The sequence below is a fragment of the Schistocerca cancellata genome, chromosome 2, assembly GCF_023864275.1.
Source record: "Schistocerca cancellata isolate TAMUIC-IGC-003103 chromosome 2, iqSchCanc2.1, whole genome shotgun sequence".
Lineage (NCBI taxonomy): Eukaryota > Metazoa > Arthropoda > Insecta > Orthoptera > Acrididae > Schistocerca > Schistocerca cancellata.
In genome coordinates this window covers 121,015,297-121,034,087 of record NC_064627.1, presented here as the reverse complement: position 1 = coordinate 121,034,087, position 18,791 = coordinate 121,015,297, and the positions used below count along the sequence as shown (strand labels likewise).

Genomic DNA, 18,791 nt, shown 5'->3' with positions numbered 1-18,791 from the left:
GCGTACAACCATTATATTATGGCTCAAGCAGTCGTGGAGTATGTTTTTAGTATTTATACCTCCTCCGCACATAGACCAACCCTTCAGTCCTTCTATTTAGTTTTGAAGAAGCAAAAACTGAACATTGATATAGTGTGTATAACCGGTGTTGTTTCTCCTCACCTAAATTGTAATTTGCCCTATTTTTGGTATGTGAGACAACCCGGTTTGAATCAAACATAGTATGACATTTCTGATGTCTATTCTAAAAATAAAATATTCCTTAATTTCAACAAAATCTGCTCCAAGTAAAGCACCTCGATACAGGTATGCCGAAACTTAGCCAATCTGTACCAATCCAGATGGTTTTCATAAAGCCTTTTTGAGAGTATTAATTAGAAATATTCCTAAATCAGTAGTGGAACTGCTACCTTCTATGTATTCTTGATTTCTCGAATCTTTTGGGTCACAATCAGTTGATTCAGATACAGTCTTTCCTCAATGGATAACTTGGTCTTACCAGAAGCATCTGTAAAAATCTTTTCTGTGTGAGCATCATCATATAGGTGCATTTTTTCATTTGAAAACAGCTTATGATGTCGCCTGGTATAGAATATCTGTGGAACCTGTCATGAATGTGACTTTTGAGGTTACTTATCTATTTTAACACTGTTCTTCCTTGAAGAATAATGCTTTTTCCAGCATGATGGTAATCCACTATTGGACAGTTTCTCTCTCTCTCTCTCTCTCTCTCTCTCTCTCTCTCTCTCTCTCTCCCCTCTCTCTCTCTCTCTCTTCCCTAAGAAAGTTATAGATTTCAACTGACCGCACTGACTAGCAGCTTAGGACCCTGCATCCAAAACTTTGAGCATTCTGTATCATGCTTTATCTAAGTCTTGGAGACAAGTTAATAGTTTCTGTGGGTGTACGAGGCTCTTCACAGATGAAGCTAGGGGCACAAAAACTGGCCTGAAATAAAAAATAAAAAAGAGGAAATGGAAGATGGTTTAAGAATTAACAGGAAGGAGTATGTGGATTCTCCTGCCCCGCAGTGTTCCCGTCTTTTGCCTACAAGAAGTAGCCTTTCCCTTGGCCCACAAATGGAAACACATGTTGGTGCCACATAAGGTACAGTATCATATGATCCCCAACATCAGAGAGCGGGTGCTATGACAAAGTCAAGAATAAGCATTCTGTGGCTGATATATAATAATATGGGAGTTTTTTAGTTATTGTGTCTATAGACATCTATACACTGCTACTCTTGTGAACACAGTGTCAGCAAATTAAAGATGATACACACTAATTAAGGTCGAGTGTGCATCAAAGCTGTTAGTTTGTCGATAGGATACAACACAGTAACTAAACTCTACTTCATTGATGTAATCAACTAAACTCCAAGCAAGGAAATAGTAAAATTATAATAAAAACCCAATTCCCGATGGAATGGAATATTTACTTGGCTCATAATTGTGACCTATTTTTTAAATTTCTGATCAACAACTTATTAAGAAGCAAATAAAATTTGTTCTTTATTATATGTCATTATAAAACTAATATTCAATAATTAACATAAACAATAAGGTATAGATTTTGTTTTAAATTCTTTTAGTTTAAAAATTTTATACAATTTGTAATTTATGTACAATGATACATTTAATTTTTGTGTACAATATTTTTCATCAGCTTAGTTCATTTAAGTAATATTTGGAAATATTACTTCATTTTTATTACATCTGACACAAAATTTATAAAATATGCCAAATCTTTTTTTAATTGCAGAAATTAGTTTTACAGATGTGGGGAGGGGGGGGGGGGGATGGCACATCTTTGGCAGTTCCGCCAGGGCACAGGATCACCTCAGTTAAGCTGAAAGATTTGCTATAATGTCACTATGTGATCAGTGATCAGTCACAGTTGACGAGTGTCCAAGAGCATCAGTTGGGATAATCACATCAGTTTAGTCATGGGTAAGACAAGTGCCAGCTCACAATTTATTTAAAGAAGTCTAAGGAAGCATAATTCATACATTGAAGTAGTCATATACAAAATCTTTTTCATGCAGTTCTTGAGTATTGTTTGATGGTCTGTAACCATACGATATTGGACTCATTTAAGACAGTGGCAGTTAAAAGAGAAGTTGTGTGCTTATTCGGCATGAGAATGTCTCAGGAATGTTCAACAGACTGCTGAGGAAGATGCTGTAAAAAACACAGTGTGCATTGTGGAGAAACTTACTCACAAAATTCTGAGAGCTCATGTTACAACATAAATGAAGAAATATATATGTATATTACATGTCATGTAATACCATTACAGTAAAATTAGAGAACTTCTGCCTTATAGTGGGATGCCTACAGTCTTTCGTCCCATGTAGTATCCTTGAATATGTGGTACCGCGCACCGCAGAATTTGAATCCCCGCCAGACGTCATGGACATTGAAGACCCCTAGAGGTCTCTGCAACATCGCGCCATAAGCTGTGGCGGCAAGCGCCTTCTGGCCTGCATTTAGCGTGAGGGTGCTACAGTGGAACACATGGTTGCAGCAGCCAATAGTGGCGTCCCCGATAAAGTACTTACGGGCCTGCCTCTCACTCAGCCAGTCAGTCTAACATTGTGTACGTATCTGGACATATCGCCTCGCCTTAGACAGCATATTTACTTTCATGTTTTGTTTACGAGTGGACGTTTGTCTATTTAGGTTTTCTTGACTGTTGTCTCGTTCTTGTTGTTGTCGTAAGGTCCTTCGTTGGTCGTGTCCGTCCTCTCCGTTGTGTTGTCGTTCGCGGGCCGCTCCGCGGGTCCTGACGCATTTTCGGTCACAGGAACCCCGCGACTGTTCCGGTTGCTGTTACAACAGAATGTAATGTGTCTGTGGTTTTTTGAGTACAGAATTGAAAACACGAAGCAGAAAAAAAAATCCTAACTGGATCATTAACACACACAAAACCTTCGACACACAGAAAATGATGGTAGTGTATTCCTTGCAGGTGACAAAAACTCAAACCCATTGAGATAAAAAGTGAAGGCTCCAAGTGAGATTGTTTGGAAAAGTTTCAGTTTCAAGGGTGAGCATAAACATATAATTAGGTCCTTCTGTCAACCACCAGATTTACCCCTGAAAACTTTTGTATGTAAATTCCCCAGTCGAGATGACTTTAAGCATCCCAGAATAAATTATAGTTCTGTAATTAAGTTTTGTAAGTGGTGTGCATGACAAGACATCCTGAAAAATAATACCTATTGAATGCTTTCTTTGAGAATGGCCATATTAAAGCTGGTATAAGTGATTATGTGGCCTTTGTAAAAAGAATTATTAGGGAAATTCACTATGCCTTTGACAACTACCATAACAGAATTGCTTCAAAAGACCGTTCACAAATCCAAGAAAATTGTGGTCATATATAAAGGTACAAAAGTGAGTGTCCAAACACTCACAGAAACACAGGAACTGATATTGATGGTAGCCGAATAAAACCAAAAACATCGAAGTCTCTTTTCCAATGTTCTTTTACAAAGGATATCAGAAGCACTGCACCAGTTTAATTCTGGCACCATTCCAAAGATGAGTGACATAGATAGTAGTGGTAATGATGGTGAGAAATTGCTAGAACTATACAAGGCTCCAGGACCTGATAGAATCCCTCTCAGATTCTGTACAGAATTTTTGACTAAGCTAGCCATTCTTTAACTGTAATATCTGTTAGATGTCTGGAACAAAAATAAGTACTGCACCAGTTTAATTCTGGCACTATTCCAAAGATGAGTGACATAGATATTAGTGGCAATGATGTTGAGAAATTGCTATAACTATACAAGGCTCCAGGGCCTGATAGAATCTCTCTCAGATTCTATACAGAATTTGTGACTGAGCGAGCTGTTCTTTAACTGTAATATTTGTTAGATGTCTAGAACAAAAAGTATGCCCAATATTTGGAATAGAGCACAGGTTATCCATGTCAACAAGAAGGATAGCAGAAGTGATCCACAAAACTATCAGTGACATCTGTCTGCTATAGAATCGTATAATATATTTTGGGCTCAAACATAATGAGGTATCTTTGATCAGCATGGATATCATAAACACTGGTCATGTCAAACTCAAATGAGGTATCTCCACTGAGCATGGATTTCAAAAACATTGATCATGTCAAACGCAACTTGCATTTTTCTCACATGGCTTCCTGAAGCCACAGATCAGGGCAGTCAGCATTTCGTGACTTCCGAGAAGTATTTTATCAATACCACAACAACACTTGTAACTTTAAGTGCAATCATGTGGAGTATCAAACAAAATTTCTGACTGCTGGAGTGAGGCTTATAGGGAGGACGCAGCACATTATCTTGGATGGAGAGAAGTCAGCAGCTGTAAAAGTAACTTCAGGAGTGGCTCATGGAAGTTTGATGGAATCCTTGCTTTTCATTTTTTATGGTAATGACCTAGCAGCCAATATTAATAGTAACCTCAAAATTTCTGATGATGATTCAATTATTGGTGATGAAATACTATCTAAAATAGGTTGCACAAATATTTATACTGATCTTGATAAAATTATCAATGTGCTTTAACTGTTAAGAAATGTACATTTTTGCACTTAACAAAATGCAGAAATTTAGTATCATATGACAAAAAATCACAGAATCACAATTGGTATCAGTCGGCTCATATAAATACCTGGGTGTAACAATTTGTGGTATTGAAATGAATGATGCTCAGTTGTAAGTAAAACAGGCAGCAGACATTTTTTAAAAAACCTGAAGACAGATATGATCTATACTGTGACAATCTACTTAGAAAGTATCATTAACCATTACTAAGTGAGTAGGTAGGAGTATATTACTGCATGATGCGTACTGCTTGTGTAGAGGCCATGAGAAACAGGATAGACTAATTGCAGCATGCAAAGAGGCATTTAAGCACTCATTCTTTCCCCAGTTCATACATGAATGGAATGGGAACAAACCATAATGCATAATATAATGAGATGTGTGCCCTCGCACGCACATAATAGTAGTTTGGAGTTGCTACCTTAATATACACGTGCATTATCTGAAAACAGCCTTATGGGGCTTCCAATCTTATCCACTATATTGTGTGTATATACAGGGTGTTACAAAAAGGTACGGCCAAACTTTCAGGAAACATTCTTCACACACAAAGAAAGAAAATATGTTATGTGGACATGTGTCCGGAAACACTTACTTTCCATGTTCGAGCTCATTTTATTACTTCTCTTCAAATCACATTAATCATGGAATGGAAACACACAGCAACAGAACGTATCAGCGTGACTTCAAACACTTTGTTACAGGAAATGTTCAAAATGTCCTCCGTTAGCGAGGATATGTGCATCCACCCTCCGTCGCATGGAATCCCTGATGCGCTTGATGCAGCCCTGGAGAATGGCGTATTGTATCACAGCTGTCCACAATATGAGCATGAAGAGTCTCTACATTTGGTACCGGAGTTGCGTAGACAAGAGCTTTCAAATGCCCCCATAAATGAAACTCAAGAGGGTTGAGGTCAGGAGAGCGTGGAGGCCACGGAATTGGTCCGCCTCTACCAATCCGTCGGTCACCGAATCTGTTGTTGAGAAGCGTTCGAACACTTCGACTGAAATGTGCAGGAGCTCCATCGTGCATGAACCACATGTTGTGTCGTACTTGTAAAGGCACGTGTTCTAGCAGCACAGGTAGAGTATCCCGTATGAAATCATGATAACGTGCTCCATTGGGCATAGGTGGAAGAACATGGGGCCCAATCAAGACCTCACCAACAATGCCTGCCCAAACGTTCACAGAAAATCTGTGTTGATGATGTGATTGCACAATTGCATGCGGATTCTCATCAGCCCACACATGTTGATTGTGAAAATTTACAATTTGATCACGTTGGAATGAAGCCCTTTTCTGTAACATTTGCACTGAAATGAGGATTGACACATTGTTGGATGAACCATTCACAGAAATGTACCCGTGGAGGCCAGTCAACAGCTGATAGTGCCTACACACGCTGTACATGGTACGGAAACAACTGGTTCTCCCGTAGCACTCTCCATACAGTGACATGGTCAACGTTACCTTGTACAGCAGCAACTTCTCTTGACGCTGACATTAGGGTTATCGTCAACTGCACGAAGAATTTCCTCGTCCATTGCAGGTGTCCTCATCGTTCTAGGTCTTCCCCAGTCGCGAGTCATAGGCTGGAATGTTCAGTGCTCCCTAAGACGCCCATCAATTGCTGTCCTGTCGGGACACCTTCGTTCTGGAAATCTGTCTCAATACAAACGTACCGCGCCACGGCTATTGCCCCGTGCTAATCCATACATCAAATGGGTATCTGCCAACTCCGCATTTGTAAACATTGCAATGACTGCAAAACCACGTTCGTGATGAACACTAACCTGTTGATTCTACGTACTGATGTGCTTGATGCTAGTACTGTAGAGCAATGAGTCGCATGTCAACACAAGCACCAAAGTCAACATTACCTTCCTTCAATTGGGCCAACTGGCAGTGAATCGAGGAAGTACAGTACATACTGACGAAACTAAAATGAGCTCTAACATGGAAATTAAGCGTTTCCAGACACATGTCCACGTAACATCTTTTCTTTATTTGTGTGTGAGGAATGTTTCCTGAAAGTTTGGCTGTACCTTTTTGTAACACCCTGTATAATAAACAGTAACTATGGTGTAAGTCAAAACATTGATGGGATTAATAATAATCCTAAGAATGTTCTAGTTCAATTTAATGATAAATTGAACTATCACACTTCCACTGGTACCCCTGAAATTACCAGGGGACTGATGACCTCAGAAGTTAAGTCCCATAGTGCTCAGAGCCAAATTACCATTACATCTGTCAAATTTGTTCTGTTTGAGTGACATGTTCAGTTCAATCTACAAGGATATTCTTTATAATAGTGGTAAATGAAATCATCTTTTTACAGCAAGTTAGTATTATTCAAGAGAAATTATTTTGATCAATCACATTATCACTTACTAAAAGTATATTTTCAGACTCCTCAACCTGTGGGAATGAAAATGTATATGCAAGCTGAAAGATAAGAACATTCTTAACGTGGAGATAGGTCCACTTAAAAAAAAATTTAAAGATTTTGTGAAGGCTTTTACTGAATGATTGCCTTTATCATGTATACAGACTGTACATCCTCAATAAAAAAATTTATTTATTTTAAAATACTATTCTGTGTCAATAGCTGTAATTTTTTATCAGTGATATTATATTATTTTAAGTGCCTCCTGTACCCTGGTATTGTGCTCAATAAATGGATGTTGTGAAAAAATATTTTTCAAAATTTATGATTCTTAGCCTAAGACGTGTATTTAGTCCACCAAATCTTTCTCAAATTTCTCCAACATCCTTTTATTCCTTTTGAGGCAAATGTTTTGTGATGTAATAGTTTCTTGATATCTTTGTATCTGTTAACAATATAAAGTAAAGGATAGCTTGCTATCCACCATAAAGATGACACACTGAGGTCAGACTTGCACAACAAAAAGAGTGTTACACATTTAACATTTGGCCAAAGCATTAATCAGTAAAGGAATCACATACACACATTCATTCACACAAGCAAGCACACCTCATGTACACATGACCGGAATACAACTGTCAGGTAAACAAAAGCAGTAATCTGGAGGGGACAGGGAAGGGGAAGGGATAGCAGGATACAGGTGGTGAGAGAGAAGGGCACTGTCCAGGGACTAGTTGAAGGTATAACAAGACTGCCATTGGGCACAACAACAGGAGGTTGTGGGGCAGAGTGTTAGGGAAAGGGGGGGGGGGGGGGGGGGGAAGCATAGAAGAAGAGGATCAGGGAAGGCAAAAGACGGGTAGGTGAGGTGGCTGAGAGTGACACACAGTGAGGGTGAGGGGACTTGAATAAGGAGGAGGTGATAATATAGAGGGGTGGAGGGTGTTGGCACACTAGGTTACCGTAGGCTGAGGCCAGGATAATTTCACAAGTGGAGAATGTGTTAGACAGGTAACTTCCATCTGCATGGTTCAGAAAAGCTCGCAATGGAGGGTAGGACCCAGATGTGTGTTGTGAAGCAGCCATTGAAATTAAGCATTGCTGCTTGTTGTGCCACAGGGTGGTCTACTTTGCTTTTGGCCACAGTTTGATGGTGGTCGTTCATCATGGTGGACAGCTGGTTGGTAGTCACACCAATATAAAAAGCCTGTGGAGTGATTGCAGCAGAGCTGGAACATGATGTGGCTGCTTTCACAGGTGACACCAGCCTCTGATAGGCTAAGATAAATCTGTGACAGGACTGGAATAGGAAGTACTGGGTGGGTGCACTGAGCAAGTCTTGCACCTGGGTCTTCTAGAGGGATATGATCCTGTGGCGAGGGGTTCGGATTGGGAGTGACATGGGGATGGTCTTAGATGATGTGGAGATTGGATGGGTGGTGGAACACAGTTTAGGAGAGGTGGGAAGGGTACTTCATAAGATGTGCCTTTTTTCAGAGCTTGATGACAGGTAATCAAAGCCCCGAGGAAGAATGTGGTTAAATTGTTCCAATATGGAGTAGTATTGGGTGAAGGGGGCACTCCTTTGTAGCTGGTTCTTGGGGAAGAGGGGGGGGGGGGGTGAATGAGGGTATGTAGGGAAATGGGGCAGAAGATCGGTTTGCAGACTAGGTCTGGGGCATAGTGCCCGACTATGAAGCCTTGGTGAGACCTTCAGCATACTGGTCAAGGGAGTTCTTGTTATTGCAGACACACCGTCCGCAGGTGGTCAGGCTGTACGGGATGGATCTTTTGGTGTGGAAAGGATTACAGCTGTCAAAATGGAGGAACTGTTGGTGGATTTAATGTTGACAGAGGTGTGCATGGATCCATCTGATAGGAGGACGTCAACATCCAGCGAAGTGGCACACTAGATTGAGGAGGACCAGGCGAAGCAGGTAGAGAGAAGATGTTGAGGTTATAAAGGCATGAGGATAGAGTGTCTTGGACCAGAGTCCAGATGATGGAAATATTATCAATGAACCGGAACCGGACTAGGGGCTTGATGTTTTGGGAGGCTAGACAGGTCTCCTTGGCCCATAAATTGGTTGGCCTAGGACAGTACTATGTGGGTGCCTGTGGCTGTGCTGTATTTTTGTATGTACAACCTCCTTTCAAAGCAGAAGCCAACCAGTGACGGTGTATCTGTAGTGACAAGAACTCCCTTGACCAGTGTGCTGAAGCTGTCGCCAAGGCCTTCTCAGACAGGCACTACCCCCAGACCTGCTCTGTAAACAGATCTTCCGTGCCATTCCCCTCACCCCCCGTCCCCTCCCCTCCCCAAGTCCTCACACCATCCTCAAGAACAAGCTACAAAGGAGTGTCCCCTTCATCACCCAATACCACCCCAAGTCTTTGATTATCTACGCACATGCCCTGAAATAGGGGACATCCTACCAAAGGTCCTCCCCACCCCTTGTAAAGTGATGTTCCTTTGCCCACCCAGCTTCCACATCCTAGTCCATCCCAATGCCATTCCCAATCCCAACCCCTTTCCACAGGCATCATATCCTATGGGAGACCCAGGTGCAAGACATGTCCAATCCACCCACACAGCACTTACTATTCCCGTCCTGTCAGCCATTTCATATACCAGCCCTGCTATCATCATCACACAACTTTTTGTATTGATATGACTAACAACCAACTGTCCACCAGGATGAGTGACCACCACCAAACTGTCGCCAAGAAAAAGAGCAGAGTAACAACCCTATGGCACAACATGCAGCTGAACTTGATTTCAGTGGTAGCTTCACAACCCAGGCCATCTGGTGGCATCTGGATCCGCCCCTGCACCACCACCAGCTTTTTGGAACTGTGCAGATGGGAGTTACCTGTCCAACACATACTTTGCTCCTGAAATTATCCTTGCCTCTACCTACTGTCCCCACACCCTCCACTCAACAGTTTCCACCTTCTCTATCTTATCACCCTCACCCTCATTGTGTACCATCCTCAGCCAACGCACCCACTTGTCTTTTTCCCTTCCCTGCTCCTCTCCTTTTACATTCCCCCTTACCCCCTCCCTCATGACTCCCTGTCCTGCAACCTCCCATCGCTGCACCAGGTGGCAGTCTTGTTACGCCTCCATCTAGTATCTGCATTCTTCATCAGACAGTGCTCTTCTCTTTCTCCACCCTTACCCTGTTATCCAGTCTCCTCTCCGACCCCTCCAGATTTCTGCTTTCATTCCACATGAAAGCTGCATTCTGGTCTGAGCTGCTAGAGATGGTGGTCATGTGTGCATGAGGTGTGCTTGCTTGTCTGAATGACAGTGTGTGTGTGTGTGTGTGTGTGTGTGTGTGTGTGTGTGTGTGTGTGTGTGTCCTTACGTGAAGAAGACTTCGACCAACAGCTAAATGTGCAACAGTGTTTTCATTGTGCCTGTCTGTAACTCAACATGTCACATTTACAGTGAGTAGCAATCTGTCCTTTTCCTTATACTGTTGGTATTCGAACCTTCAGTTTCTGTTCTTTGTATTTTTTATGTTTATTTTGTTGCCTACTCCTTTTTTTTATTTTAATATCTTATACATGTTGTATCACTTCACATGATGTGTGCAGAAATTTGTACAGGGCAGTAAGAAAAGTTGTAGAAAGTACATTTGATTATGGGTAATGTGATTTTCAACAATAAAGGTCAACAACTGGCCTCATTTTTGCCACAAGAATGCTCTTTGAGAAGCACGCAGAGATGTAAGTATTTTTTAGACACTGAGAAAGCCCATGACCATGTACCACACAGGCATATGTAGGACTGCCTGAATTGTATGAAAATCCCTTGTAACATCATTGCATGAGAAATAGGATTATATGTTGAAACCAAGAGCTTTGTACAGGTCAAAAATGGAAAGTCACGTTGTTTTGAAACAAAGAATGGAGTCCAAGAAGAAAATCCTTTCACCACTCCTCTTCATCATAACAATGGATACAGTTGTAAAATCAATTAAAAGAAATAGCTGATCTCTTACTTTTTGCCAATGACAGCGTTTTGAGGTGATATAGAAGTGTAGGTACAAACCAAATTAGGTCTTTGACATGAAAAACCCTCAAAAATGCTCTTAAAATCAGCAAAACCAAGATAATTAGTTTGGAATTGATTAAAAGCACTCCAACAATCCATCTAACAATTGAAGATAGGAACACAGACATGCAGGACAACCTGCAGTATGTGGGTAGAGCAGTTTCGTCAAACACAATATGTCAAGAAATTTGAAACAGAATACAAATAGCTTCCAAATTCTGCAATGTACTATGTCAGATAGTTTGGGATGGAACATTCCTACAAGCTTTAAGATCAATCTGTATAAAACCCACCTCCTACTTATACTAATATACGGATCAGAAGCAGTCAGAGTTACTTGTTCAAATAAAACCATCTCCAGACAACAGAAATGAATTACCTCCCTTCTTGCCTAATGGCAGCAAAAGTTAATAAAATATAGAATGTGGATATTCAATGACAGCTAGGAGCTGTAGTGATTCCATTGGTATGGGTACATGAAGAGGATGCCTCTCAACAGGACCTCTTAAGGCTTACTGAGACTGAAATGTCCCAGACGAGATACCAAGAGGTCGATACTGTGAAACCTTGGAAAAACAGATCCTTATGGCTTTCAAAATTCAGGATGCTAGTTGGCATCAGGTAACAGCTGTGAAAGGGCAAGATAAGTTGGAGTAGGGTTATATGCAAACCACATCTGACTTGCTGGAGCAGAGAAATTATGATAAAGATGTCATAGATAGTCATATTTATCATTGATCATGGAAATGCAAATACGATATGTCTGTTTCAGCAAATGTTTATTTTTCATTTTTTTAAATTTTTGATCTGTGGAACTCAGGTGCTCAAATGAAGGTTGATATGCTGCAACGAGGTCCAGAAAATTAAATATAGGTCAGCTGCTTTTTGAGCATTCCTTCTTGATTTCTCAACTTGCAGCTCATATTTTAGTGTGTGACAGATTTGCATAAGATGTTCTTTTTAAGCTTTATATGTGCCTGTATTATCAGACAGTAGCCATTTTATGTCTGTAAAAAAGCTACTGTGCTATTTCTCTTCAATTAAGACAGCTCTTTTACAGCAAAAATTATTTATGAAATGCTATGACAACCAGTAGTGTGTAATCTGTTTTAGTCATGCACAAATTTTGACATATCTTTGTAGACATTTCAGAATGAAAATGATGTTGAAATCTGCCTTAATAATTTTCATTATAGTTCTCCATCTCAAGAGGGTGTGAATTTGGAAACATCTACCCCAGTATCACCCATGGAAGGTACAACAGCTAGCATACCTGCTGTACAAGACTCTCTAAGTGAACAGATTAATGGACTGCCATATTCATTCAGTGAAAAGAGCATGAAAATGCAACACTCAGCAACTTCCCAGTCGCACAGGCCCCCCAGAATACCAGAGGAATGTACAACAGAATCATCTTCCTATGTACAAGATCACCATAAACCAGAAGTGGATTCAAAACAAGTGTCCCCAAAGGATAAGGGTAATTCCAAATAAATGCTCATATTATAAAAAGTAGACTTTGTTAATTTTCTAAACCACTTGCCTGTCAGAATCATAAGTATGATTAGTGAACAGTGACTCTTTACCAGTTTCCATAAACTTAAACAACAGTTTTACATTAAATCATTGTAATGAGAGGTGGATGATTTTTATGATGATGGCTTATAAAAACTAATTCCCTATTAACATAAAAATGCAATTCAATGATAAACATGCCAGAGTCAGAAGGCAAGTAAGTTTCCATGTAAAATTTCCATAATTATGTAGACTGTTGAGACATTTGTTTTAAGAGGAAGTTAGTTTTTATATACTACCACCATAAAAATCAGCCATCTTCACTTATAATGATATAATATAAAACTGTTCATAATGTAATGAACAGAAATTGGCAAAGTGTTGTCATCATAACATGTCTGCTTCTGTAGTTGTTGCAACTACCATTTCCACAAATTTCATAACTTCTGATGTTACCCACTTCAAGTGGCCAGTTGCTGCCTTAGTTATGGCTTCACACTCAAAAAAATATTAAAAAAATGCCCAAACCTCATATGTAGTGGCCACTTGGATCATGTTCACCTTGCCACAGTTCATACACAGCTCACAATTCAGTACAGACTGTATATGTTCTCATTTAAAGCTACAAATGCCCAAAATGGTAGTTACCCCATTTTGTTGCCAGGATCTTACTTTCTAGATGACTTGTAAATATATATGTAGAGAGACTCTGGACCTGAAAGGCTCCTGATTCGTGAATTTTGGTACATAGGTGTTATTTTTCCTGATATTTGGTCAGCTAGGGGGAAAAGTGTACAGTTCTGTTCACCATCTTGTGTACAAATTTTTCCAATTAAATCCCAAAGCCATCCATGGGTATCATTGTTAATGGCAATCCAGCCATCACATTACGAAATTAAACCCTCTTATTTAAAGAAATAGGTGTTCTGTTGCAGTTGGATTGTGATTCTCTTATTCTCATTTTCACCATCAGCACTGTCATTTAACAGAAAGAACTTGAAATTCAGTCTCACTCACAGCTCATCATGAAGGCTTTCAGGCATGTATAATTATAAAATACTTCTGAATTTGGCCAATGGACAATGTTATTGGTATCCCCAGGTGCTAATTCCATAAAAACATCAGCTTGAATTTATGAGCAACACACTCTTCAGTCATCTCCCATGAATTAATTTACCTTTCATTGTATGTATAATCATTTCCACTAAAAGAAACTTTTTTCAGAACTTACAAATTCTACAGTTCCATTACTAACATCAAAGCTAGAGTACTATGTAAAAATAAGACAAATTTTTCAACAAGTAGGGAATATTCTAAATCACTTCTAAACCTCCTTTGTTTTTCTGCAGTTGTGAAAAATCTCATGCTGTATCCCAATATTTTACTTTTGGAGCATGTGAGTAAACTTCAGTATCACGAATAATAATGTTTGATAATTTATGTCAAACTTTTTAGTGAATGGGTTATAATATGGTGCTCCTCTTTATTTTTTAAAGAAAAGTGCATAACATAAAAGTTTAGTTCCAGTTGTTTCAGCAACAATCACTTGCCAGTACTGTTTGTATGTACTGTTTGGTATGTGTGTCAGCTGTAATATATATTTCAAAACAACAAAATTTAAACTAAGCACTCTTTTTCACAATTACACTGAAACTATTTTTCATCTACATAAAATTCTCAAGGTAAACCCTTCTCACATTGAAACTCCAGACAGTGACTCCATGGGAGGAGTTTATCATGCAGAGATAAAATAAAGGTAACTTTCTATGAATCAAGCAGCTAAATGTTGGAAGTATGAACATTGTATAGAAATTGGCAAATATGGAAAGATGAATGCATTGAAGTTAAAAAAAAAACTTGTGTTAAATTAGAAAATAGGACTGACAGGTTGCAGGAGAGTATCACAGGTCTGTAGAGTCAAGAAGACTTTCCTGGGGTGTGATGAAGGAGGAGGAAGTTGACATGGTAAAAAATGTGGCCCAATAATCCCAGTCAGAGTTTGACAGAGCATGAATTATATGAGCACAAACAAATGAGCAGAGATGATTTTAAACTCTTGGGTAGGAACAAGAAGGTTATGTATTCTCATTTCAAAAATATATGAAATACAATTTTAGGGAAACTTTACAACACTGAAGAAGGCACAGTTGAAAAAAATCTCTTGGATGATCAGTCTGACAACTCATAATAGTAAACCACTAACTAGAGCAAAATGCAGACTGAAAGAAAGGAAAACTGGAGAGGCATCAGATGACAATCAGTTTTAGTTCAGAAATGGAAAGGTAAAAGATAAGTAGTTTGGATTTTGCATGTATGGAAAGAAGTGTAAAGAAGGACCGGGATACTTACATGTCATTTTGACCAAGAGAAAGCCTTCAGAGTGATTAGGTAAAATAATGTATTTGAATTTCTTACAAAATGGGGTAACATACAGTGACTAATGGATGATCTAGAATAACCACAAACACAAGTTTGGTGATAATCTGCAACCCTGTCTTACTCTTTAATTCACTGTTGTTTAAATTGTATGTTGGAGAAACAAACCAAGATTCACAGACAAAAATAACTTCCGGTCACAAGTAAGAACTTGGGCTGAATGAAAAGGGCAGTATTCATTGTGTGCTAATAATAACATTTTTGTAAGGACCTGTTGACGGAACTACAATACTTGTCAAACATTATCAATATTTTCTTGAAAATAATAGAGTATGTTAAATAGAAACAAAATAAGGACAGATTTAATTGTAAATACTCATTATTGAATCAATTAAATCTCTGGTCATAGATGTGTAAAAATTGTGGTTTTGGGGATTTTACAATAATTTGCAAATTGCTCTTGTATCATAGAACTATTGTTATGCCACTGTCAGCGCTAACCTCAGCTATTTACCTGGGCTTATACTTCACAAGATGTCCTACGGTGTGTGATAGATAGTACCCCTCAGCAGTATTACTCCTATCCCCCACCTTTCCCATAAGTTTTATAGATATTGTTCACAAAAAATTTCTGCCTGCACATGATTTCTGTACCATATCCTGCATATCCAAGGGGAAATACCCTACTTTAAGAATCTCCAATGAAGACTTTAATGTACCAGTACTACACAACAGGGGCCAACATTTACCATACCTTTGGGAGCCATAAACTTACAGCACTGATATGAAGAGAAACCATGTATTTCTGCAGCAAAGTTAGATGGAATGAAATGATCATATGACATTAATGGCCGGGAGTCCCCACCCAGGAAGTATATGCAGTTGACACCACATTGAGCGACTTGTGTGTCAATGATGATGAAATGATGATGAGGACAACACAATACCCAATCCCAAAGTGGAATAAAATCTCCTGTCTAGCTGGGAATCAAACCCAGGCCTGCTGGTTGGAAATCAGATGCACTTAGCACTCAGCACCCAGGAAGTATATGCAGTTGACACCACATTGAACGACTTGTGTGTCAATGATGATGAGGACAACACAATACCCAATCCCAAAGTGGAGAAAATCTCCTGTCTAGCTGGGAATCAAACCCAGGCCTGCTGGTTGGAAATCAGATGCACTTAGCACTCAGCTAAGGAGGCGGACATCAAGTTGGATATTTTATGTAAATAATCTTCCATTTCCATCAGAACTTCAGGAAGGGTTACAGCAATTTTCTGTAAACATTTGAAATGAACATATGTTTTATTCTCAATAGCCTTTCTGAAATAGTCTTAATTTGTTATGCCAGCTAAACATGCTCTTCACTGAACCTTAAATAAGTTGTCCACTCCCCTATAATGACATGTTTACCATTTGCAAATGCTGAACAACAGCTGTAATAAAATCCATATCTAACAGTCTCTGTGGGTCATCAAGTTGAGGAAAAAATTTTCCCTTTTCTTGCAGAAATTGTTTACTGGAATCCAGTAAATGGAAAATCTGCTTAGAGCAATGTCTACTGACAACCATCTCAATAAACAATACTGACTCTACTCTGACCTAGAAGTTTTTCCTGCCTCTTCTCACTCTTTATTAAATACTCTATTCCTCCACAAAGTATTTTAGGCAGAAGATATGTCACAATCTAATTATTGTGTTTGACATCATTAGTATGCAGAAGTCAGTTGTGCATTCATGTAAAACAACTTTTTCAGCAACATCTTTGAAACAGTAGTCACCCCACAGCAGTCTGAACATCATCTCTCAACACCACTAGCATCAAAACATTCATAGAACCCTAGCAAGAAAAAGGTGCATCTGTGATATTTTTGTTATGTAGAAGGGTGTTTCTTTTCTTCTCCTCTAAACTTGGTAGAATATTGAATGCATAATTAGTTGGTTTTTTTTCATTCTGTATTCAGTGTATGGCATTTGTTTCATACTTAAAGAGAGCTACCTACACTACACCAAGTGCTGATCACCCACAGCACTTCTTGAACATCACAGCCACAACTGCATCACCCAACAACACTATTAGAAAGCTGCTGAGACCTTGATCCATTTGCATGCCTGATTGAATATTTTATATAGTGTCATACCTTATTCAGTAACAGAAAGTCATAAACTGTATCATAAGCCTTCAAAAAGTAAAAAACCACACCATCTACGACATGACTATTGGGTTTATATATTTTACTTCAGTTTTATATATCTAAAAACAAAGATGATGAGACTTACCAAACAAAAGCGCTGGCAGGTCGATAGACACACAAACAAACACTAACATACACACAAAATTCTAGCTTTCGCAACCAACGGTTGCTTCGTCAGGAAAGAGGGAAGGAGAGGGAAAGATGAAAGTATTTGGGTTTTAAGGGAGAGGGTAAGGAGTCATTCCAATCCCGGGAGTGGAAAGACTTACCTTAGGGGGAAAAAAGGACGGGTATACACTCGCGCACACACACACATATCCATCCACACATGTACAGACACAAGCAGACATATGACTTCAGTTTTAGGTGTTTTCAACTCTGTTTTTATGGTAACTGATTGCTTACCTCTTCTAGGCAGTTTTTCACTCAGTAGTGTAGAGTCTAACAGTCTAATTCATTCATTTCATAATACAATAACATCAGCTCAACAGTGGTGCCACCAATCACGCAAACTGTCATGAATTTCAATATCCATCACAGCCATTAGGATGACAATTCCATATGTTCAGTTGATTCTCAAAAAGGCATATACAAAAGCCTTCTTAGAAATGATGTTTGCCCAGTATACTAGGGCTCTCTCTAAGAGTCTAAGCTCTCTGACAATTACCTGAATGTTGTATCAACTTTTATGGTGTAATTGATACGTCAATAATCAAGAACTTCCCCTTGCTGAATTAATAGTTTGTATACTAAATTTACATGATATTTGTCTTACTCCTTCTCTAGTTTCTCATAACGTCCTTTTATGGATGAGATGGTTACCAATTACTTTAATACAGTCTTTGTGACACTATTATGCAGGTTCATTTGAGATGCACAATACATTTACATCTCATAATTAAAACTGATTTAAGTTACATTCTCATTTTTCTGTTGAAATTTTCACATTTCCATATTCTTCAGTGCCTTGGCACTTTAATTACCATTACTTGAGTGGGATCTATCAGTGTGTTTTACTTACATAATAACACAAAATTTGGCAATCATTTCCTTTTACATTTTTGGCACGGTGTCATAGTGTGGCAGGAAGCAGTCCAATAAGATGTGAAGTTGTAAAGCATTGTGTCCATATGGCTGGTGGTCACCCTCTTTTCTCCCTCCATGATGGTGCAAATTTCATATGTCCGTACCACATGAGTTGTTCTTCCAAAAATCGTTGATTGAACTTCCTGATGACTTCATTTCTGGATATCCCTACAGACCATCTCCAGTAGTTAATCTCAGTTGCAATCAATCTTTTATTAATTGGGATTTCACTAAATAGGTAAATTTTCTGCCTGTCAATTGCCGCTTTTTTATTTCAAAATGACTGGTTTTGGGCAATATTGCCCATCTTCAGATACGTTGGACAAGAAAATAAATTACAGTTGGGTTCTAATCCCTATTTTACAAAGCATAAATCATTTTGTAACATAATTACAATAAAAAAGTTGTGTTAATTCCAATTACATTAAAAATTGTATAAAGTATCATATGTTGTAGTTACTGGGTAACTTGTCCTAATGAAACTATCACTTCACAGTTCTATACAAATATTGCAGTTGCATGCTGTTGCTTTATGTTAAGATTTGAAAGAAATTTGTTTGGTGCAAATGCCT

General features: G+C 38.9%; 1 protein-coding gene across 1 annotated transcript in view; it reads left to right on the top strand.

The window, feature by feature from the left end:
- LOC126161373 (uncharacterized) overlaps positions 1-18,791 on the top strand; it is a 66,264-nt gene that overhangs the window by 27,381 nt on the left and 20,092 nt on the right. The window contains exon 2 of the mRNA XM_049917147.1: positions 12,240-12,523. Coding sequence (XP_049773104.1) covers positions 12,240-12,523 — 284 coding nt within the window. The remainder of the gene's footprint in view (positions 1-12,239; positions 12,524-18,791) is intronic.